The 22550-nt window shown below is 46.7% G+C and overlaps 1 protein-coding gene and 1 long non-coding RNA gene across 10 annotated transcripts in view; one reads left to right on the forward strand and one right to left on the reverse strand.

Moving 5' to 3' along the window:
• IDUA (iduronidase alpha-L-) overlaps positions 1-1740 on the reverse strand; it is a 914728-nt gene extending 912988 nt beyond the window's left edge. For 4 of the 7 annotated variants that reach the window (XM_029602339.1, XM_029602355.1, XM_029602347.1 and 1 more), the window contains exon 1: positions 1474-1740. In XM_029602339.1, the coding sequence (XP_029458199.1) occupies positions 1474-1613 (140 nt within the window). In that variant the 5' untranslated portion in view covers positions 1614-1740. The remainder of the gene's footprint in view (positions 1-1473) is intronic. The other 3 variants (XM_029602392.1, XM_029602371.1, XM_029602385.1) reach the window with 2 other exon arrangements.
• LOC115091992 lies at positions 779-22030 on the forward strand. Of its 3 annotated transcripts, none has more exons than XR_003856873.1 (3): positions 779-902; positions 21219-21310; positions 21409-22030. It is a non-coding gene; the product is annotated as an uncharacterized LOC115091992 (long non-coding RNA). The 3 variants fall into 3 exon arrangements; XR_003856875.1 differs by lacking the exon at positions 779-902 and adding an exon at positions 1881-1911; XR_003856876.1 differs by lacking the exon at positions 779-902 and adding an exon at positions 1930-2058.
• Positions 22031-22550: the final 520 nt, after the last annotated feature.

Genomic DNA, 22550 nt, shown 5'->3' on the forward strand with positions numbered 1-22550 from the left:
TGGCTACCCTCCAGTCTTCAGGTACAATGGATGATTTTAACGATAGGTTACAAATTTTAACTAATAGATCAGAAATTTCATTTCTGAGTTCCTTCAGAACCCTAGGATGCATACCATCCAGTCCATGTGATTTGCTACTCTTTAGTTTGTCAATCTGGCCTACTACATCTTCCAAGTTCACAGTGATTTCGTTCAGTTCGTCTGACTCATCACCCCTGAAAACCATCTCCGGAACTGGTATCTCCCCTACATCCTCATTAGTAAACACGGAAGCAAAGAATTCATTTAGTCTTTCTGCAATGGCCTTATCTTCCCTAAGAGCCCCTGCTGGGCAGCAAAGGAGAGGTCACTACTGCGATATGACACAAGTCCCTGCCCTACCAGTAGGTCAGATCCTGTAGAGCAACGTTGCTCAACCATGGGTCCATGGACCAGCACCAGTTCCTGGCAGCATTTCTACTGGTCCACTGAGCAATGGTTGTTTCAGGAGGATGAGGCGGAAACAAGATCTGCACTGCACACTGCTGACATTTTTTTGTAACCCTCTCTGTTCTGCCCTACCCTGCCCCGCAGAACTTGTTTTTTTCCAGTTGGGGCTTAGCCTGAGGCCCCCATCTATAGGAGCAGAGCAGCTGCAACTGAATATTAATGAGCCGGTGAGAGACTGAGTCAGCCTATGCTTGCTCTCAGGTCCTGCCTCCTGTACAAAAGCCAGAAAAGGGCAATGACCACAAGGCCTAAATGTAGGGCAGATGCTGACTCAGCCTCACCTGAGTTCATTAAGATTTAGCTGCAGTTGCTGCCTTCCAGAGATCTGGCCTCAGAACCGGTGCTAACTAAAAAAAAAAAAAAAGTCCATGAGTATTAATTGCAGTAGTGCTGCAGTTGAAGAAAAAGAGAAGGTAAGATCTTTTTTCAAAGCTCAGCTGCTGGCAGGCTGAGAGGATATTTTCTCTCTTCTGAAGACAATTTTCTTAAATAAACAATACTCTTGGCTGGCTGGGAAAGGGAACAGGGAAAAGAGAGGTTTTACTTTTATTAAGAACTGTTATAATTTTTTAAACACTGGGTGGGAGTGGCTCTTTAATTTTCTGGGGGACCTCTCCCAAATCCCACACTTATCTGCACTGTAACTGATCCACATAATTTAAAGAACATAGCTAGCTGGCCCTTGGCATAAGGCTGAAAAACACTGCTTTAGGCTGGAGAAAGGGACAGAGGTTGGAGGGAGAAATAAGGGGTAGCAGAAGAGGCTGGAGGGGAGCAAAGAAAATTAAAAAAAACAAAAATAAAAGCAAAAACACTAAACATGAAGAAAAATTGTGAAAAATATAATTTAAAAAAATCAGATTTTCCACAAGCTCCTGAAAGCTTTGCTTTTGATCCAGATCTTGACATCCTTTTCCACCCACTGCTTGCAAACTATAGAAATCACAAAATGTACTGATTTAAAAAGCAGAAATTCATACTTACCAAAATCCAGTGCTTTTCCAGAAATGTTGCAAAGTGTTATTAGTTATTGAGGCATCCACATCAATAACATAAGATCCAACTACCAAGCTTGGTAATATTTGCAGCAATAAGATAAAGTACCAAATAGAAAGAAAATTCATTTTACTGTGAGGCAGGTTTGTACTCAGAAAATTGGCTGGATTATAATCAACATTCGTTTTCAGATATTGCACTGCTGTTGTTGAAATATCTTTTGGTTCAGTGAGTTGTGGAGAGTTCGTTCCCACTTTTTGAAGGGGTTTCCCTTAGCAGCTCAATGAATTCCTCCAATGAATATATCAACAGTAAACGGACATACCTCCCTCTGCATTTCAGCAGAGTGGGTTTTCCCATCTTTACTTCCTGTTTTTCTCTCTTCAGTTTCACTTCAGGAACTTCTGAGAAGAGGAGAGCCACAGAGTAAGCGATGTCATGGATTGTACGTATTTGTAACTCAGAGGGGTTACATGATATGTACAAACCATGTTTACTTTCTGAAGACATGTCAAGATTCTATATACCTTACACAGAAAAATGAGAGACATTACTTAGTACAAGTAGTTCTTGGTAAATCTACTTTCATCCTTTTTTGTTTAGTTCAACGTGATTTTTTAAGTAAGGAAAAGAAAGTTTTAATTAAAAAGGTAATAGCAGCCTAAATTAACAAACTTTTTTTTTTTTAATAAAATTAGCGACAATATATACACAATTTCCTGAATCCTAGCAATCACATAGGCCGATACAGTACAGTGTGCTCCGATGGAGCGCACTGTTAGCCTGCTATTGGACGTGGGTTTTCCCTTACCCCTTATTCAGTAAGGGGAGGAAAACGCGCATCCAACCCGCGGCAACTAATAGCACCCTCAACATGCAAATGTATGTTGATGGCCCTATTAGGTATGCGCGCGGGATACAGAAAGTAAAATGTGCAGCCAAGCCACACATTTTACTTTCAGAAATTAGCGCCGACCCAAAGGTCGGCGCTAATTTCTTCCGGCACCGGGAAAGTGCACAGAAAAGCAGTAAAAACTGCTTTTCTGTGCACCCTCCGACTTAATATTATGGTGATATTAAGTCGGAGGTCCCGAAGAATAAAAAAAAAATTTGAATTCGGCCCGCGGCTGTCGGACCGAAAACCGGATGCTCAATTTTGCCGGCGTCTGGTTTCCGAGCCCGTGGCTGTCCTCGGGCTCGAGAACCGACGCCGGCAAAATTGAGCGTCGGCTGTCAAACCCGCTGACAGCCGCCGCTTCTGTCAAAAAGGAGGCGCTAGGGACGCGCTACTGTCCCTAGCGCCTCCTTTTCCCCATTTCTACCGCGCCACCTAATTTGAATACTGCATCACGCGCACCGGCGAGGGGCCGGTGCGCGCGCCGGGAGAGTGGGCGTTCGTCCACTCTTCCGCGGACTTTACTGAATCGGCCTGACAGTTAGTGCCCATGAGTACCAAAATTATAAATCCTGCCATGTATATGAAGAAACTGACATTTAAATCTAATAAATACATAGAAATAAAGGTAAACAAATAATCAGTAATAGCTTTTTATTTTTGTTACTAATTTTGTTACTAAGATATTTGTTACTAATTTTAAGCAGTTATACTCTATCACTTAGGAGCTAAAGGTAATGATTTATCTAAGTATATAAGGAAATTGAAGCCTGGTTTACAAAATCATGCCTGACAGGCATATTACTCCACCCATCTTATTTTTTGGGCATTTAGCACAAATATTGTCCTGTCCAATTACTTATTTTCTTTTTCTGCCCCTTCACTGACAGGTCGATGCAGTAATCTGTGGGTTAAAATTCAGTGCACAATTTCTTAATGCACAGGTTACATTTGTTTTAACTCCAGATGCAGTAAGCTAATGCTATATTAATGCATTAGGAGTACAAAAATAAAGGGCATAGATTGGAAAATGTGCGGTCAGCACAGCTGAACGCACATTTTAACTAGGGGGAAGAAGGAGGGATGGGGAGCCACCACTGAGCACTTCTGTCTCTCGTATGCACAGAGCCTTCTACAGCTTCCCTCGCGGTGGTTCAGTACCTCAGTCGATGTGAGCTGAGGAAGAGCACCAGGGAATTCTGCTGATGCCACCAGTCCAGCTCTTCCTTTGCGCAGCAGTCATTTACTTAGGGCTAGAAACTGTTTAAGAACACTAGATATGCCATATTGGGTCAGACCAAGGATCCATCAAGCCCAGTATCCTGTTTCCAACAGTGGCCAATTTAACTCTGAAGTTCCTGGCAAGTACCCAAACATTAAATAGATCCTATGCTATTAATGCCGGCAACAAGCAGTGGTTATTCCTTATTGATTAATAGTAGTTTATGGATTTTTCCTCTAGGAACTTATCCAAACCTTTTTTAAACCAACTACACTAACTCCCTTAACCATATCTTCTGGCAATGAATTACAGAACTTAATTGTGCATTCAGTGAAAAATAATTTTCTCTGATTTGTTTTAAATGTGCTACTTGCTAACTTCATGGAGTGTCCCCTAGTACTTGTATTATCTGAAAAAGTAAATAATCAATTCACATTTAACTGTTCAAGTCCTTTCATAATTTTGTATCTCTATCATATGCCCCCTTAGCCGACTCATCTCAAAGCTGAACAGCCCTAACTTCTTTAAACTTTCCTCATAGGGGAGCCATTCCATGCCCTTTAACATTTTGGTCACCCTTCTCTGTACTTTCTCCAGCGCAACTATATCTTTTTTGAGATGCGGTGACTAGAAGGATTCTCCTGGCTTGACTTCGGATTGGACCTCATGCTTCTCTCTCGCTGCCTGCCCCGGACTTCGTATTGGACCTCACGCTTCTTGCTCGCCGCCTGCCTTGGACCTTTGGACCGGACCTCTTGTCTCTTGCTCGCTGCCAGCCCAAGACTCAGATCCTCCTTCGTTGGAGCTTCATCACAGGGGCCCAGCTAAGTCCAGCCGGCCCCCGGAACCCAAGGGCTCAATCTGCGGGGAACGGGGCTGGTAGTGGTGAAGTTTCAGCCGCCGGCCCCTGTCGTCTGTCAGCCTCGCCTCCTGACATTTGGAACCTTGAGTGGTCTTCCTTCCAAGTGGTGTCAATCTCAACTCAGGCCAAGGGTCCACAACACCAGTCGAGGTCACAAGAGATTGCCAAGTCCATGGACCCGGCAGAGGCCACCGCCCGCCAGGCCATACCCGGCCTTGCTCAGAAAATCCTAGAACAGCAGAAGGTCCTCGAGTCCCTTGCTTTGGTGGTGGATCGCCTCAACCAACGTCTGGATTCCACAATACAACAAGGGGCCTCCTCTTCCTCAGCTGGGGATCTCTCCCCTTCCGTGCCTGTCGCACGACCGGTCTTACCACTCCTGGCTCCTCCACGCTTCACCTGGGACCCCAGCTGTGTCGCGGCTATATTTATCAGTGCCACATGCACTTTTGTTTGCAGTCTGCCCTCTTTCCCTTGGACGTCACCAAGATGACCTACATTCTCTCCCTTTTGGACGGAAAGGCTCTGGCTTGGGCCTCACCGCTGTGGGAATGAGCCGATCCAGTCCTGCAGGACCTCCAAGCATTCCTGTCACTGTTTCGTACTGTCTTTGTCGACCCTGGGCGACAGGCGATTTCTAGTACCACCTTGCTTCACTTGCGACAGGAATCCTGACCCCTGACGGACTATGTAATCCAGTTCCGTACTTTGGTGTCCGAACTTCATTGGGGCGAGGACTATCAGCGCTCAATTTTCTTAGATGAAATCACCTCTCAAATAAAAGATGAATTTGCGGCCCGTGAGCTATCCTCTTCTTTGGATGCCTTGATCAACTTGGCTGGTATTGACCGCCGGCTCCAGGAGAGGTCCCGGGAGTTATCATCATCTAGAACACCTCCACCTATTTCCTGGTCCTCTCATTGTTTGCCTTCTCCCAAGCCAGTGCCTACTGCCACCAGGGATGTCCCCAAGGAACCCATGCAGTTGGGTCGCAGTCCGTTGACCCCCGAGGAACGCCTCCGATGTTGTCATAGTGGACTCTGTTTGTACTGTGGAGGAGCAGGATACATGCTTGCCTGTTGCCCGGTGCGCCCGGGAAACTCCCAGGCCTAGGTCAAGTCGGGGGACTTTCCCTAGGTCTAACTTCTCCTGCTCCCCCGCTTACTTTACCAGTCGCCATCATTGGCGAAAAAGATGACTTTCACACTCTGGTTCTAGTCGGCTCTGGCTCGGGCGGTAACTTCATCCTCAAACAACTGGTTCAGCACCTGCGAATTCCTACCTGCCTGGCCCCCATTCTGCTTGTACTTTCCTCCATCTCGGGCGAACCCCTGCCGGGGAAGGTCACCCATACCACCGTACCCGTCACCTTGCGCACTGGCGCCCTCCATTAGGAAAAAATCTTTCACGTTTTGGATCGAGCCATTTACCTCATAGTCCTCGACTTGCCCTGGCTCCGGAAACACTCCCCTAAGTTTTAGTGGGCCTCCATGCAGCTGTCACAATGGGGACTTTCGTGCCACAACTCTTGCTTAAAGATACCGTCCACTCAGCGCTATCTCTCCACTGCCCTGTCTCCTGCCGGGCTACAGGCCCACTACGCCTCCTTCGCCGATGTCTTTTCGAAACAAGGGGCCTCACCATCCTTTTGACTGCACCATCAGTCTCCTGCCCAGCAGGAGATTGATGGCGCAGTCTATCCACGCTCACTCACAGAGACCAAAGCCATGACGGACTACGAAAGGAGAACTTAGCTAAAGGATTTATCCGCCGGTCTACATCCTCTACTGGAGCGGGTTTCTTTTATGTAGCTAAAAAGGTTGGGTTTTTATGACCCTGCATGGACTACAGGGGTATGAATGCCATCACTATCAAGGATCGCTATCCTCTGCCACTCATCTCGGAATTGTTTGACCGCTTGCAATGAGCCAGAATCGTTTCGAAACTTGACCTCCGCGGGGCCTACAACCTGATCCGTATCCAAAAAGGTGACGAGTGGAAAATGACGTTTAACCCTCGGGACCAGCACTACGAGTAACTTGTAATGCCGTTTGGCTTGTACAATGCCCCCACCATTTTTCAAAACATGATGAACAAGATCTTCCGCATTCTGTGGTTGTCTACTTAGACGATATCCTCATGTTCTCCAAGGACCTACAAACTCATCGCCAAGATGTCATCCAAGTTCTTCAATGTCTCCAAGACAACAGGCTGTTTGCCAAACTGGAAAAATGTACCTTTGAAGTAGAGAGTTTACCGTTCCTCGGCTACATCGTCTCCCGCCGTGGTTTCCAGATGGACCCAGAAAAACTCTAAAGTATCCTGAACTGGCCTCAACCTGTCGGCCTGCAGGCCCTGCAACGCTTCCTAGGGTTCGCTAATTATTGCCAAACTTTAGTCCATAACTACACTAAACTAGTAGCTCCACTCACCGCCCTGACCTGTAAGGCAGCAAACCCGAAACTGTGGCCCGCCGTGGCCATGTCAACCTTCCAGTGCCTAAAAACAGCCTTCCTTCAAGAACGCTGTCTTCGGCACCCCAACCCATCACGGCCCTTCATAATCGAAGTGGATGCCTCTTCCGTGGGTGTAGGGGCAGTACTCAACCAACACTCCACGACGGGTACTCTGCGCCCATGCTCTTTCTATTCCAGACAATTCTGTCCTGCAGAATGCAACTATGGGATAGGTGATAAGGAGCTCCTAGTGATAAAACTCGCATTCGAGGAGTGACGGCCTTGGCTCGACAGGACACAACATCCCATCACTGTATACATGGACCATAAAAACTTAGAGTAGCTACACCAAGCTCAGCGATTAAACCCCATCAGGACCGTTGGGCTCTTTTCTTTGCCCGCTTCAACTTCTGCCCACACTACCGGCCTGCTGCCAAAAGCCTCAAGGCCAATGCCTTGTCCCGTTCCTTTGTCCCCGAAGACAAGGAGGAGCCCCCTCATCATTTCAGCGACCCCCACCATTCCTTTGGTGAAGACGGTTGTTCCTCGTCGGCTCCGAAACACAGTCCTGCAATGGGCCCATGATGCTCGCACCGCGGGCCACCCCGGGAGAGCTCGTACCCTGGCTTCCCTACAACGATTCTATTTGTGGCCCAAGATCAGACGTGATGTCTGCAACTATGTAGACTCTTGCCCAGTCTGCGCCCAGCGAAAACCTATCACAGGCCGACCCTGGGGGCTCCTACAACCCCTGCCAGCACCCACGGAGCCCTGGTCACACATTACCACGGATTTCGTGGTATATCTTCCACCTTCCGACGACAATACAGCAGAGAAAAGGAGATAGGAAATTAACAGAGAGAACAAATTTGCCAATTAATGGTGTGAACAAAGTTATGGAATTTGCAAAGTTATTGAATTACCATATTGAGGTAAAGTTATTAATTACCATGTTAAGAAAAAGTCTGAGCGTCAGTTAATGGTGAATTAGGGTTCAGTTAGGGTCTGGAAAAGCTTTCATAAATAACCACGTTTTGAGTCTTTTCCTAACTGTAGGAAGGCAGGGTTCCTGTCGCAAATCCGGTGGGATGGAGTTCCATAGTGGCGGTCCTGCAGTGGAGAAAGCCCTGTCTCTGGAGGTTATGTGCCGAGTGGTTTTGGAGTGTGGTACCTTTAGGGATTCTCTGTAGGACTCTCTGATAGGTCTGGAGGAGGTATATTTTCTGAATGGAATTTGAAAGTTAAGCGGAGAGAATTGATGAATGGCTTTGTAGATAGTGGTTATGGACTTATATATGATTCTGTAGTGAATTGGCAGCCAGTGTAGGTCTTTGAGGATTGGAGATATGTGGTCTCTTCTCCTTGTGTTTGTTAATATTCTGGCTGCCGTGTTTTGAACCATCTGAAGGGGTTTAGTGTGAGATGACAGGAGACCTAATAGAATAGAGTTGCAATAATCTAATTTAGCGAAGATTATTGATTGCAGGACTGTTCTGTAGTCGTGAAAGTGGAAAAGTGGTTTTATTCTTTTTAAGACTTGGAGTTTATGAAAGCAGTCCTTGGTAGTTTGATTTATAAATGATTTTAGGTTTAGCCTGTTATCAATGATAGCTCCTAGGTCTCTTACTTGTGAAGTTTGTAAGTTGGCTGGTGGATTTGTGTAGCTGTTACTGTTTTCAGTAGAAATTAGAAGGAGTTCGCTTTTTGAAGAATTTAGTATTAGGTTTAGACTGGATAGGAGTCCGTCGATTTCTAGAAGGCAATTTTCCCAGAATTCTAGAGTTTTTGTGCAGGATTCTTTGAGGGGGATGACGATCTGAACATCATCCGCGTATAAAAAGTGTTTAAGGTTCAGTTTGGTTAACAGTTGGCAGAGGGGGAGCAGGTAAATGTTAAAGAGCGTTGGTGAGAGGGAGGAGCCCTGCGTAACTCCCAGAGAGGAAGGATAATGCTGAGATTCTTTGTTGTGTATTTTAACCTTGTAGCCTCTGTTCCCCAGGAATGATTTGAACCAGGACAGTGCCGTGCCTGTTATTCCAATGTTCACTAATTGATTTAGTAGGATGGAGTGGTTAACCGTATCAAAAGCAGCTGAGAGGTCCAGGAGGATCAGTAAGTAAGCATGACCTTTATCGAGGCCCATGATGAGGTAATCTGTCAGGGATATGAGTAGTGATTCAGTACTTAAAGATTTTCGGAAACCATATTGGGTAGGGAACAGAATTTTGTGTTCTTCGAGGTACTCTGATAGTCTGGCGTTAACTAATTTTTCCATTACCTTGGCTATGAAAGGGAGATTGGATATTGGACGGAAGTTGGTAGGATCTTTAGGATTTAAGTTAGGTTTTTTAAGAGCGGTTTGATGGAGGCAATTTTCAGGTCATCTGGGTAGATTCCTTGGGCTAAAGAACAGTTGATAATGTCTGTCAGAGCTTTGGAGAAGGTATCTGGTATTAGCAGGAGTAGTTTGGATGGGATATGGTCAAATGGATGTGACGATGGTTTCATTTTCTTCAATACAGTTTGTATCTCTGAAGTTGTGATGGGTTCAAAGGATTGTAGAGAAATGTTTTTATTGGGATGGAAGTATGTGTTGAATGGCGCTAAAGTATTAGACTTCAGCTGTGTTAGAAGGTTGGAGATTTTGTTGCTGAAGAAAAGGGCCAACTCCTCTGCTTTTTCTTGCGCTTGGTTGAGAGGAATGTCAGGTGTATTGGTTTGCGTTAAATTTGATACGTAAGCAAAAAGGGCTTTTGAATCGAAAATAAGGTGATGGATCTTGTGCGTGTAGAAGTCCCTTTTTGTTTTTAATGTAGAGCTCTTGTATTGGTGGAGGGCGAGTTTGTAAGCGGAGAGGGAGGTCGGTGAAGATGCTTTACGCCATTTGCTTTCTTTCTGTCGAAGGGAGTGTTTGAGTTTTTGAAGTTCTTCGTTAAACCAAAGTTGTCTTTTGGAGGTGTTGTGTTTGAGTTTTTTTGTTGCCAGTGGACAGAGTTTGTTTGCTGCCGTTTCTGTTATCTTTGACCAGGAGTGGAGGGCTGAGTTAGGCGTGGAGATGTCTATGAGCGGGAATTCTGGGACAAGGTGATTGTGTAGTTCTTCGGATGAGCAAGATTTCCTGTAGGTGAATTGAGGTTGAGGGACGTGTTTGTTGTTCGTTTCTGCCAGCGAAAAGGTGGTGGAGATTAATGCATGGTCTGACCAGGGGACTGGTTTGCATATGGGTAGTGTTGAGTGTGAGATGCTTGAGTTTACAAAGATGAGATCCAAGGTGTGACCTGCTCTATGGGTAGGTTTGTTGATAATCTGCTTGAAAACCATGGCAGACATGGCGGTTAGGAATGATTCACAGTTGGTTGAGAGTATGGGGTCGTCGACATGTAAGTTAAAATCTCCCAATATTATGGCAGGGTACTCCAGATTTAGGTATGAGGCTGTTAATTCTAGCATGGGTGAGGCGTCGGAGTCCAGAAGGCCTGGGGGGCATAGACTAGAAGGATTTGCAGATGGTCTGATTTGAAAAGGCCTGTTTCGATTTTTGTAGGTGAATTAATTGGGAATTGAGTAATTCTTAGATCTTTTTTGGCTGCTAGGAGAATACCCCCACCCCTTTTTTTCTGTCGGGGAATGAAGAAGAAATCGTAGGTTTGAGTTGGAAGTTGGTTTATTAGTGCGGTGTCCATATGTTTAAGCCATGTTTCAGTTATGGCGCAGAAGTCAGGATTTGTGTCCAGAAGAAGGTCATTGAGTATTAGCGTTTTCTTGGTGAGAGATTGTGCGATGAATAGAATCAGTGAGAATAGAGCTAGGCCTAGAATCTGTGCAAAAGGGGAAATCAATTTGGGGATGAGGGATTTGTAGGTGAGTGGACGGGAAATTAAGGAAGGTTTTCCTGTAAGTATGGTCCTGTGATGGAGAATTGGAATTGGGAGACCAATAGTCATTGTGGCCTGATGTAACCGGTGAGCTGGATTTTTAGAATACTGAGTCTTAATTTCTTGGATTTTTTGAATACTGGATTTTTAGAATACTGGATTTTTAGAATACTGAGTCTTAATTTCTTGGATGATGGGGGGGGGGGGTGAGAGCAGGATGAAGAAGTTTGATGAGTGTTTGAAAACTGGTAGTAAGAGTGCTGGAGATTGGTTTGATGGCAGTTGGAGACTGGATGGGTGGCTGCTGAATGAAGATTGGATGAGTGCTGGAGACTGGTAGAATGATGAGTGCTGTAGACTGTTAGGATGAGTGATGGAGACTTGTTGGCTGGATGCTGAATGAAGATTGGAAGAGTGCTGGAGACTGGTAGAATGATGAGTGCTGGAGACTGGTAGAATGAGTGCTGGAGACTTGTTGGCTGGATGCTGAATGAAGATTGGATGAGTGCTGGAGACTGGTAGAATGAGTGCTGGAGACTTGTTGGCTGGATGCTGAATGAAGATTGGGAGAGTGCTGGAGACTGTTAGGATGAGTGCTGAAGTAGGATAAGGTGAGTGCTGGAGCTTGGAGTGAAGCGTGCGTTGGGGTAAAAGGTAATTGGCACTCTAAGGGCAAGGCTGGAGTGCGTCAGGTTGCCTCTGGGGGTGAAGTCCCGACCTCGGACTCACCAAGAAGGTTCGCAGTAAGCACTAGAGGTACTAGAGCTCTGAGGGAAAAAGTCATTTTAGGGTCTGCACAGGCTCGGCTGTACTAAGGCGCGCACCCAGAAAGTTGTCTCTGGCTGACTGCGAGAGGGATAGGCCCTGGCCCTGGGGCACTCCAAGGGGCGCGCTAAGGGGCAGGTCGCGCCCCTTCGGACACGCGACGCCCGGCGCGTGACGCCGGAGGGCGGCGCGGCTATTTAAAAGGACTGAGGGAGCTCTGCGATAGGCTCGCGGGCTCTCGGAGGGTGTGGCGAACTCACCACGCTGGATTGGCGGCTTCCTCTCTTGTTTTCCGCCTTCCCTCTTGTCTTTTTTCTTTCCTTTTTCTTCTTCACTTTCCCCCTTCTCTTCCCTTAATCCTGCTGCGCTGCGGTGCGGTTTGCCTCCCCTGCACGGCTCACTGAACAGCAAGCGGGCTCGAGCACAGAAAGGCAACGGGAGCCCCGGCAGAGGGAGGTAGGGAAAAGTGGCACTGCTGTTGGGGTCAGTCGGAGCGAAGAGGGACGCCGGAGGTGCAGCTGTTCGTCCAGCATGTCTTCTTCCTCCATGGCCTACCCCAACATATAGTCTCGGACTGTGGAACTCAGTTCACGGCCAAGTTTTGGAAGGCTCTTTGCAAAAAATGTAATATTTCACTAGATTTCACCACGACCTATCACCCTCAAGCAAATGGGCAGGCGGAGAGGACCCACCAAACCCTTAAACAGACGATGTGCAAACGGTTGTCGGTATATAAAAAAATGCCAAATAAATAAATATCAGTGCCCGACAAAACGATTGGGCATCTCTTTTGCCCTGGGCGGAATTTGTCTTGAATTCTCATGTCTCCACAGCCACTAGGACATCTCCTTTTCACCTGGTATATGGCCGACAGCCTCTCCCTCCACTGCCAGTGCCATTAATGTTACCATCCCCAGCGGCTCAGCTAAAAGCCCAGGAGCTACACCATCTTTGGAATGAGACCCAACGGTTTCTACAGGAAGCCAGTCACAGAGCCAAGGAGGTGACTGATACCCACTGAAGACCAGCACCTCAATTCAGGCCAGGAGAAAAGGTCTGGCTCAGCACTCAATATATGCGCCTTAAACTTGTGTCCATACGTCTAGCTCCACAATATATTGGGCCATTTCCAGTCTTCGGTGCTTGGGACCTGTCACCTACCAGCTTCGCCTTGCGGATCCAAAACTCCTTACACGTCTCTCTGAAGTTGTGATGGGTTCAAAGGATTGTAGAGAAGTGTCTTTGTTGGGATGGAAGTATGTGTTGGATGGCGCTAGAGTATTGGACCTCAGCTGTGTTAGAAGGTTGGAGATTTTGTTGCTGAAGAAAAGGGCCAACTCCTCTGCTTTTTCTTGCGCTTGGTTAAGAGGAATGTCAGGTGTAATGGTTTGTGTTAAATTTGATATGTAAGCAAACAGGGCTTTTGAATCGAAAATAAGGTGATGGATCTTGTACGCGTAGAATTCCCTTTTTGTTTTTAATGTGGCGATCTTGTATTGGTGGAGGGTGAGTTTGTAAGCGGAGAGGGAGGTCGGTGAAGGTGCTTTCCACCATTTGCTTTCTTTCTGTCGAAGGGAGTGTTTGAGTTTATGAAGTTCTTCGTTAAACCAAGGTTGTCTTTTGGAGGTGTTGTGTTTGAGTTTTTTTGTTGCCAGTGGACAGAGTTTGTTTGCTGCCGTTTCTGCTATCTTGGACCAGGAGTGGAGGGCTGAGTTAGGCGTGGTGATGTCTTTGAGCGGGAGTTCTGGGACAAGGTGATTGTGTAGTTCTTCGGATGAGCAAGATCTCCTGTAAGTAAATTGAGGTTGAGGGGCGTGTTTGTGCCAGCGAAAAGGTGGTGGAGATTAATGCATGGTCTGACCAGGGGACTGGTTTGCATGTGGGTAGAGTTGAGTGTGAGATGCCTGAGTTTACAAAGATGAGATCCAAGGAGTGACCTGCTCTATGAGTAGGTTTATTGATAATCTGCTTGAAACCCATGGCAGACATGGTGGTTAGAAATGATTCACAGTTGGTTGAGAGAATGGGGTCGTCGACGTGTAAGTTAAAATCTCCTAATATTATGGCAGGGAACTCCAGATTTAGGTAGGAGGCTATTAATACTAGTATGGGTGAGGCGTCGGAGTCCAGAAGGCCTGGGGGGGCATAGACTAGAAGGATTTGCAGATGGTCTGACTTGAAAAGGCTTGTTTCGACTTTTGTAGGTGAATTCATTGGTATTTGAGTAATTCTTAGATCTTTTTTGGCTACTAGGAGAATACCCCCACCCCTTTTTTTCCATCGGGGAATGGAGAAGATATCGTAGGTTTGAGTTGGAAGTTGGTTTATTAGTGCGGTGTCAGTATGTTTAAGCCATGTTTCAGTTATGGCGCAGAAGTCAGGATTTGTGTCCAGAAGAAGGTCATTGAGTATTAGCGTTTTCTTGGTGAGAGATTGTGCGTTGAATAGAATCAGTGAGAAAAGAGCTAGGCCTAAAATCTGTGTAAAAGGGGAAATCATGATAGGGATGAGGGATTTGTAGGTGGGTGGACGTGAAATCAAGAAAGGTTTTCCTGTGAGAATGTTCCTGTGATGGAGAATTGGAATTGGGAGACCAAGAGGCATTGTGGCCTAATGTAACCGGTGAGCTGGATTTTTAGAGAACCGAAGTCTTAATTTCTTGGATGTTGGGTGGGGTGAGAGAAGGATGAAGGAGTTTGAAGAGAGATTGAGACTGGTAGTAAGAGTGTTGGAGATTGGTTTGATGGCAGTTGGAGACTGGATGGGTGGCTGCTGAATGAGGATTGGATGAGTGCTGGAGATTTGTTGGCTGGATGCTGAATGAGGATTGGATGAGTGCTGGAGCCTGGTAGGATGAGTGCTGAAGTAGGATAGGTGAGTGCTGGAGCTTGGAGTGAAATGTGAGTTGCGGTAAAAGGTATTTGGCACTTTGAGGGCAAAGCTGGAGTGTATCAGGATGTCTCTGTGGGTGAAGTCCCGACCTCGGACTCACCAAGAAGGTTCATAGTAAGCAATAGAGGTACTAGTGTTCTGAGGGAAAAAGTCGTTTTAGGGTCTGCACAGGCTCGGCTGTACTAAGGTGCGCACCCACAAAATTGTCACTGGCTGATTGCGAGAGGGGTAGGCCCTGGCCTTGGGACGCTCCAAGGGGCGCACTAAGGGGCAGGCCCCTTAGTTCGCGCTCCTTCGGACGCGTGACGCGACTATTTAAAAGGACAGAGGGAGCCCTGCGATAGGCTCGGGTGCTCTCGGAGGGTGTGGTGAACTCACCACGCTGGAATGGCGGCTTCCTCTCTTGGTTTCTGCCTTCCCTCCTGTCGTTGTCTGTACTGTTTTTTCTTTTTCGCTTTCCCCCTTCACTTCCCTTTCCCTTTTTCTTCTTCTGCTGCTCTGCGGTTTGCCTCCCCTGCACAGCTCGCTAAACAGCAAGCGGGCTCAAGCACAGAATGGCAGAAGGAGCCCCGGCAGTGGGAGGTAGGGAAAGTGGCTGCTGTGGGGTTGGTCGGCGCGAAGAGGGATGCCGGCGCGACTATTTAAAAGGACAGAGGGAGCCCTGCGATAGGCTCGGGTGCTCTCGGAGGGTGTGGTGAACTCACCACACTGGAATGGCGGCTTCCTCTCTTGGTTTCCGCCTTCCCTCTTGTCGTTGTCTTTACTGTTTTTTCTTTTTCGCTTTCCCCCTTCTCTTCCCTTTCCCTTTTTCTTCTTCTGCTGCGCTGCGGTTTGCCTCCCCTGTACGGCTCGCTAAACAGCAAGCGGGCTCAAGCACAGAATGGCAGAGGGAGCCCCGGCAGTGGGAGGTAGGGAAAGTGGCTGCTGTGGGGTCGGTCGGACATTGCTAAAAATATATATATATATTTATTTATTTTTTTTAGCAATGTCCATGACTGTTGTACACTCTTAACCTTTATAGCTGCACCTTTCATTTTTTTCTAAACATTTTTCTCGTTTTATCAGTTCCCCTTTTGAAAATTTAGTGCCAGATCCGTGGATTTACTTATTGTCTCCCTTCTAGTCATTAATTCAAATTTGATCATGTTATGATCACTATTACCAAAGGGCCCCACCACCATTACCTCTCACCAAATCCTAAGCTCCATTACGAATTAGATCTAAAAAAGCTCCCTTTCTCTTTGGTTCCTGTACCAATAGTTCCATAAAGCTGTTATTTATTCCATCCAGGAACTTTATCTCGCTAGCATGTCCTGATATTACATTTACCCAGTCAATATTGGAATAATTGAAATCTTCCATTATTACTACACTATCAATTTGGTTAGCTTCCCTAGTTTTGCTTAGAATTTCATCATTCGTCTTATCATTTTGGCCAGGTGTATGGTAGATACGCCTGTCGTTATATTCTTCCCCAACACACATGGGATTTCTACCCATAAAGATTTCATTTTGATTACTGGCAGCCGACGGCCCTTTGCCCTTACTATGTCATTGGTCGACCCCAGTGACATAGTGAGGGCAAAGGGCCGTCGGCGCCATTTTGACTTCTGGCAGCCGACAGCCCAAGTCCAGGAGATCGCTCCCGGACCCCCACTGGACCACCAGGGACTTCTGGCAGGTCTTGGGGGGGTCAGGAGGGTGGGGGTTGTAGTAAATTAATTTCGGAGTTCTTGGGAGGCGTCAGGAGGGTGGGGGGTTGTAGTAAATTAATTTTGGAGGTCTTGGGGGGCGTTGGGGGGGGGGTTGTTAGATTTTTACTTTTTTATTAAAGATTTGTCTGCGAATCCTGGACCCCCGCTGGACCACCAGGGACTTTTGGCAGGTCTTGGGGGGGGGGGGGTGTCAGGAGGGTAGGGGGTTGTAGTAAATTAATTTGGTAGGTCTTGGGGGGGGGTTGTAGTTTGTATGGCTCTCATGGAATTACATTTTAAAATATGTGGCTTTCATGGCTCTCTCAGCCAAAAAGGTTCCCGACCCCTGCCCTAGTGATTCCACCTGCCCTGATTGCTGGGGGCCCTGATGTCTGCCTCTGTTTGAAGAAGAGTGGGAGAAGGAGTAGTATTTGTTTCTTTGCAGGAGGGAGCCACAAATTTATTTATTTTTTTTTTTGTGGGAGGCAGCCAGTGTCTGGAAAACAAGTGATCAACTGATTTAGCTGATTGCTATCATTCTGGGCTTCCTCGACACTGCAAGAGGCAGTGAAAACTGAAAGGGAACAGAGCAAACAGCTTTTTTGGCTGTTTGCTGTGGCTCCGGGTCTCTCATTCAGTCTGTCAGTCAGCTAAGGCAGCATATTTTTTTATAAGTGCCGCTGAATACGGCTGCCACCAGGAAGCAGCAACAATGCTGGGGATGCTATTGCTTCACTAATTAAGTGCTGAGGGCAGAATTTGGCATGAGGTTTGAAACCAAGCCCCGGTATGATATATAAACAGGCCCAAAGGTCCTTGGTGAAGGTAGTGATGATGTCAGTGAGTGAGGGATGACTGCAAAGTTAATAAAAAATAAAATACATATTTTTATAATTTAAAAACTTGGTGTTTATGGTGGGGGGGAGGGGACGACTAACACAAAAATTGGCCATAAAGGAGTATTTGGAAAAATGTGTTGCCAATAAGTTTAACTTTCCAATGTTTATAATTTTCAATTCTTTTCCAGTGATGGTCAAGTTAAGGGATTCTCCTGTCATGACCACATTAGAAGTTTAGGGTGAAAAAAGTATTTTAAAGGAGTTATTACATCTGTTTTCCCCAGGGAAATCATGAAGAGAAAAAGCATAAAAAACACTTTAAAAAAATTGGACTTTCTGGTTTTGGTCATCAGAGAGGATTATAGAAATAAGAATTTGATACTTGGCTTGAAATGAAAATATTTCAGTCTCCAGTTATAAATATAATTGGCTCTAAAAGTGATCGAATTAACTATATTGGTTATGAAAAGACACAAGACATCAGTATGACATTTAAAAAATAACCAAAAAGTTTGATGTGTTTTGGAAATAATGTGAGTGGGATTTTATTAATTGAATTTAATTAATTTTTCCTATTCATTTTAATGTATAAGGTAAAAAATTAGTAAAAATTAGTCTCGTTTAGCTTTAAAAAAAACCAAAAAACTAAAGCTTCTTCAAGCCATCTCCTTGACAATACCATAGTAACGCTATAGCAACTCGATATTTATTAGAAACTGTTCAGTGATTTGGTTAGCATAATGTTACTATGTTGGGTCAAAGCACTATAATATGGGTAGCCAGGACTGACGCTTCTGCCCACGCCCGCCCCTTCACAATAGAATAAATGCACACACAACGAAATTGGGAATCAAACAGGCCACAGCTTTATTACAAACACCCCCAGAGCCCAAGCCATGTAACCATAACAATAAATCCCCCACCACCGCCCATCCGCCATCGACCAGCAAGATGGGCACATCCAGGCTATCTCAGCCTATATGAAGTGACCATATTGTATCGTATCCCACGACCCCCGCCACCACCCAGCAAGGAGCCGATCAGATCGACCCCAGCCACTGTCCAGCAAGGAGTCATACCAGCAACAACTGCACCCAGTTTTTCTACTAGGAATCTCTGACATGAGCCCTGTGAAGTCAGACAACTGTTAACCAAGGCATAACTGCCTAATCAGCTTGGGCTACCCCCCCCCCCCAAACAACAACAGGGGCGGGCGGGAGTGATTGCAGTGCAGAGCACAGCCACGGGCAAGTAAGGCTTGCCCCATGGCGCGCTGAAAGAACACCCCCCCCCCCCCCCCCTCAGCTATTCCCAACCATGGGAACCAATCGGTTCCCCAGAAGCAGGTGGTTTGAATACAAACCACCCAGTCCCTGAACTGCTGGCTCCACAGAGCCCAATGGCCCACAGGCCACCAACAACTACCCCCCCCCCCCTTATCCCTCGGACCTGATATGCCAGGTTTGCATAAGCGAGCATGGCACCATATTACAGCGGCCGGGCAGGCATGAAGTCTGCCCGACCTTCTAAAAGATTTAACAAATAACAAATCTGAAATAATGTTTTAAACTTAGAAAAAAATTTCTTGAAGCTATTTTCTTTGGCTATGAGAGTTTTAAATGATTCCTTGGAGAATAAAGGGGTTTTTTTTAGGACAGAAAGGTACTGGAGGTAGATTTTAAAAGATGCGCACACGTGTCCATGTGGGTGCGATTCCTGGCACGTGCATGTTATAAAATCGGGTGGCTGCGCGCACATGTGAGCTGGATTTTACAATCCGCGCGCAAGGGGGGGGGGGGGTGAATTTTTGCAAAGTACGCAAGGTGACATAATCCAGCCTTCCCCAGTTCCTTCCCAGTCCACTCCAATTAAGGAGCGGACTGGGAGGGAACTTCCCTAACCCCCTGTCTAACCTTCCTTTCCCTTTTCCTCTCCATTCCACCCCCTAAACCTAACCTACCTTTCCTCAGTTTTTTTATTTTATTATATTTTGCTCCTGGGAGCAGAAGTAATTTACGTGTGCTGCCCGACTGCCCACGTGCACTTCCCCGGAACCGTTGGCCTCTGTTCCTGCCAGGCGCGTAAGTGCCGATTTTTACGCGCCCCAGGCTTTTAAAATTCAGCCATTTTTTAGATAATGACAAAGATATAGTGATTTATATCCAAGCTTTTCACTGATAACAGTTTAGAACTGCAGGCGAGTGCTGTGCTAAGAGAGAGTGACAGACACGTATTATTTCTGTCACAAAGGCCCAGTTTACACCCAAAACATCTAGAAAACACTTATAGGGTATATATTAATGTGACCCATTTAAGGTAAGGGATTAGTTAAAAATTAACCATTTTATAACTGACCTATGGTGTTTTGTCAGTTTTGATAGTGGAATATGTGAAGAGTGAATGTTTAATGCTTGAATTCCAAGTTAATTATTTGGAAATACATGTCACATCAGAAAATTATTCCATAGTGTCTTTTCCTTAGAGGAAAAAAAAAGTAAAAAAAAAATTTATTTTTACTGATTTGTATATCCCATAATATCCCTATTCCTGTCTTCACTGACAAATTTTATTTGGGATATTTAATCACTGAATGTATTTATTGGATGCATGATCCGTTTGATACATTTAAAGGCTCACTTTTCTAGTTGTCTTTAATTAAACCTGTATAAATTAAGCTCTAAGTAATAGGGTGAATATAATTATTCTTTTATTTCTATTAGAAAGAAGTTACTTACTAAGTCAACAAAGACTCTCATATAGCAACATAGTAAATTGAAGATTGGCAGTGATAAGGAGACAAGTTTTTGTTAATTTGGGAAACATAGAGTAGTATGAAATCCAGCTTCTTGCAAAATACGGGGTAGATTTTAAAAGATGCACGCGTGGTGTTATAAATGCGCACAGGGCTCTACGCATTGCGGGCGGCATGTATTTTACAAAGTTCATGCAAAGGTGCACAAACAATGCAAAATGGGCCGAATTTTAAGACCTACGCGCGGGCATAGATAGGTGCGCGCAACCCGGAGCACACAAATCTACGCACGATTTTATAACATACACGCGCAGCTGCGCGCATGTTATAAAATCCGGGGTCGGCGCGTGAAAGGGGGTGCACACTTGTGTACCTTGTGCGCGCTGAGCCCTAGGGGAGCCCCGATGGCTTTCACCGTTCCCTCCGAGGCCGCTCTGAAATTAGAGTGGCCTTGGAAGGAACTTTCCTTCCACCTCCCCCCACCTTCCCCTCCCTTCCCCTACCTAACTCGCCCCCCAGCCCTACCTAAATCCCTCCTTTACCTTTATTTCCTTATTTACGCCTGCCTCTGGCAGGCGTAACTTGTGAGTGCCGGCCAGCTGCCGGTGCACGAATCTCCAGCACAGCCGCTGTGCCGGAGGCCTCTGTCCCGCCCCCGGACCGGTACCCCGCCCATGCCCACGCCCCCTTCCCGCCCCTTTTTCAAAGCCCCGGGACATATGTGCGTCCCGTGGCTTGCGCGTGTCACCGAGCCTATGCAAAATAGGCTTGGTGCACGCAGGAGCAGGTTTTCGGGGTTACGCGCGTAATATACGCACGTAACCCTTTGAAAATCCGCCCTAATACGCACATATTTTGCCCCCAACTTGTGTGCATCCGTTGTGCGCATAGCGCGTATTAGAAAATGCTACTGTGCGCACATATATTTGTGTGCGCACGCGAGGGCGGGAATTCCCGCTCCTCCAGTGCGTGCAAAATGGCTGGCAGGGGGAGGCAGCCAAATTTCACCACCAGGGACATAGCTCTGCTTGCGTCCCTAGTGATGGAGAAAGAATGACACCTCTTCCCAATCTGAGGGTTTAGGACACACTACCCCCGCCTGAGGAAGGCCTGGCAGGAGGTGCAGGCCAGATTTAAACAGAGAGCTTCTCACCCACAGTTGAGTAAGTTGACAGTTTTAACAGTTACGTAGTCTGCTGCAGATAGGGGCACTGTGGGAGTGTGAAGGACGGGTTAGGCCTGGGAAGAGGAAAGTAAGTGAGAAACAGAGTGTTATAGTATAGGGTTTTGGATGGAGAATGTAATGTAAATACCAAAGATTATTTGCATTGCTTCTTTGCTACATGACTATTGAACCTTAGTATCATGGTTTTTAATGGTAGCAAAATGTTGTTATAGCACTCATTGTCACATACCAGTATGCAAGTCCTATTAGCACCTACAGAGTACACTCATGGTACTCTTTCCATTTTTTCCAATAGATAGAGGACCTGAAGAAGAAGGCTCAGTGGCTGCGCCTAAAGAAGAGGAGGTAGTTGGGAGTAGCTGTGGGCGGAGGGGGCTGGGTGTAGTGGTAAGTGATCCTTCCATGCTAATGGAATGTTCTTACATGATTTTCCACATGTATGTACTATTTATTCTGACCCCTCCTTTTGTTTTAAAATGCTGCAGAGCCTGAACAGGACCAGGAAAGGCCAGGCCCAGCTCCAGCAACAGAACCATCAGCAGCCGCTCCGGGGGGAGCCGGAATCTCCCCCCCCCCAGGCAACATCACAGGGGGCGGCCACCTCCCCATGAAGAGGCATACTCCGGGACTCTTCCTACCCCCACCCCACATAAGGCGTCCACCCGGTTTTGCCTGGGAAGTTAGGAATGCAGGCACACAGGCAGGCGGGCCTTTGCTGGCCCAGGAAGGCATACGTGGCCCTCCTGGGCCAGCAAAGGTGCACCTGATGATGAGTGCAGAGGCTCATCATCAGGAGCACCTTCTTTCGATGATGAGCCTCTGAGTAGGCGTGAGTTTTGTGCTTTCGTGAGGGTGGTGAGAGAGGAACTGAGGAGTGTGCATGTCTTCCAGAGGAGGATGGTCCGGAACACGGATGGGATCCTCAGGGCCGTACAGCTGCTGGGCGCAGCTGTAAGGGCCCTGGGTGTTCTCATTCGGCGGTCCTGACCATCCTCCCTTGTCCCTGCCTCCCTAACTCCCTGGGGCTTTTTCTTTTCTGTAAATCGTTTTGGTCCCTAGTTCTCCCATTCCCATCCTTTTCATTTTAAGAAAAAAATGTTCTGGTTTAAAAACACAAAATATTTTTGACAAATGTTTAAATAAATGTTTTTACTGTTTTCCACAGGTGTGCTTATTTTAGATGAGGACTGAGTGGTTGAAGGGAGGGTGGTGATGGATGGAAGGGGGAGGGGGTCATGGAAGGCAGTCATGGATGGGAGGGTCAAGGGGTATGTAATGGATGGGTGGGGATCATAGATGGAAGTCTAGCTCAAGGAAGGGGGAAGGGTGGGTCATGGAAGGGGGATGGTGTGGATGGGAGGTATTGCGACCGTCACTTCCCGATGGCTTCACTCCGCCTACCTTTCCTTTCATGTGGCTCCTCTTGCTCTTCACGGACGCCTGGCTGCCGTGGCGTCCGCCTGCCGTCCTCTCCGGCGTCCCTGGACTGGCTTGGGCGCTGCCTCCCGCCATGTTCTTCAGGTACCTTTGGGCGCGCGCACCGCGCGGCCCTCATTTTTATTTCCTCATTGGCGCGTTTCTCAGGGGCGTCCCCCTGTGATGATGTCATGCTGCCTGGATATATAAG

Source organism: Rhinatrema bivittatum, chromosome 1 (assembly GCF_901001135.1).
Source record: "Rhinatrema bivittatum chromosome 1, aRhiBiv1.1, whole genome shotgun sequence".
NCBI lineage: Eukaryota > Metazoa > Chordata > Amphibia > Gymnophiona > Rhinatrematidae > Rhinatrema > Rhinatrema bivittatum.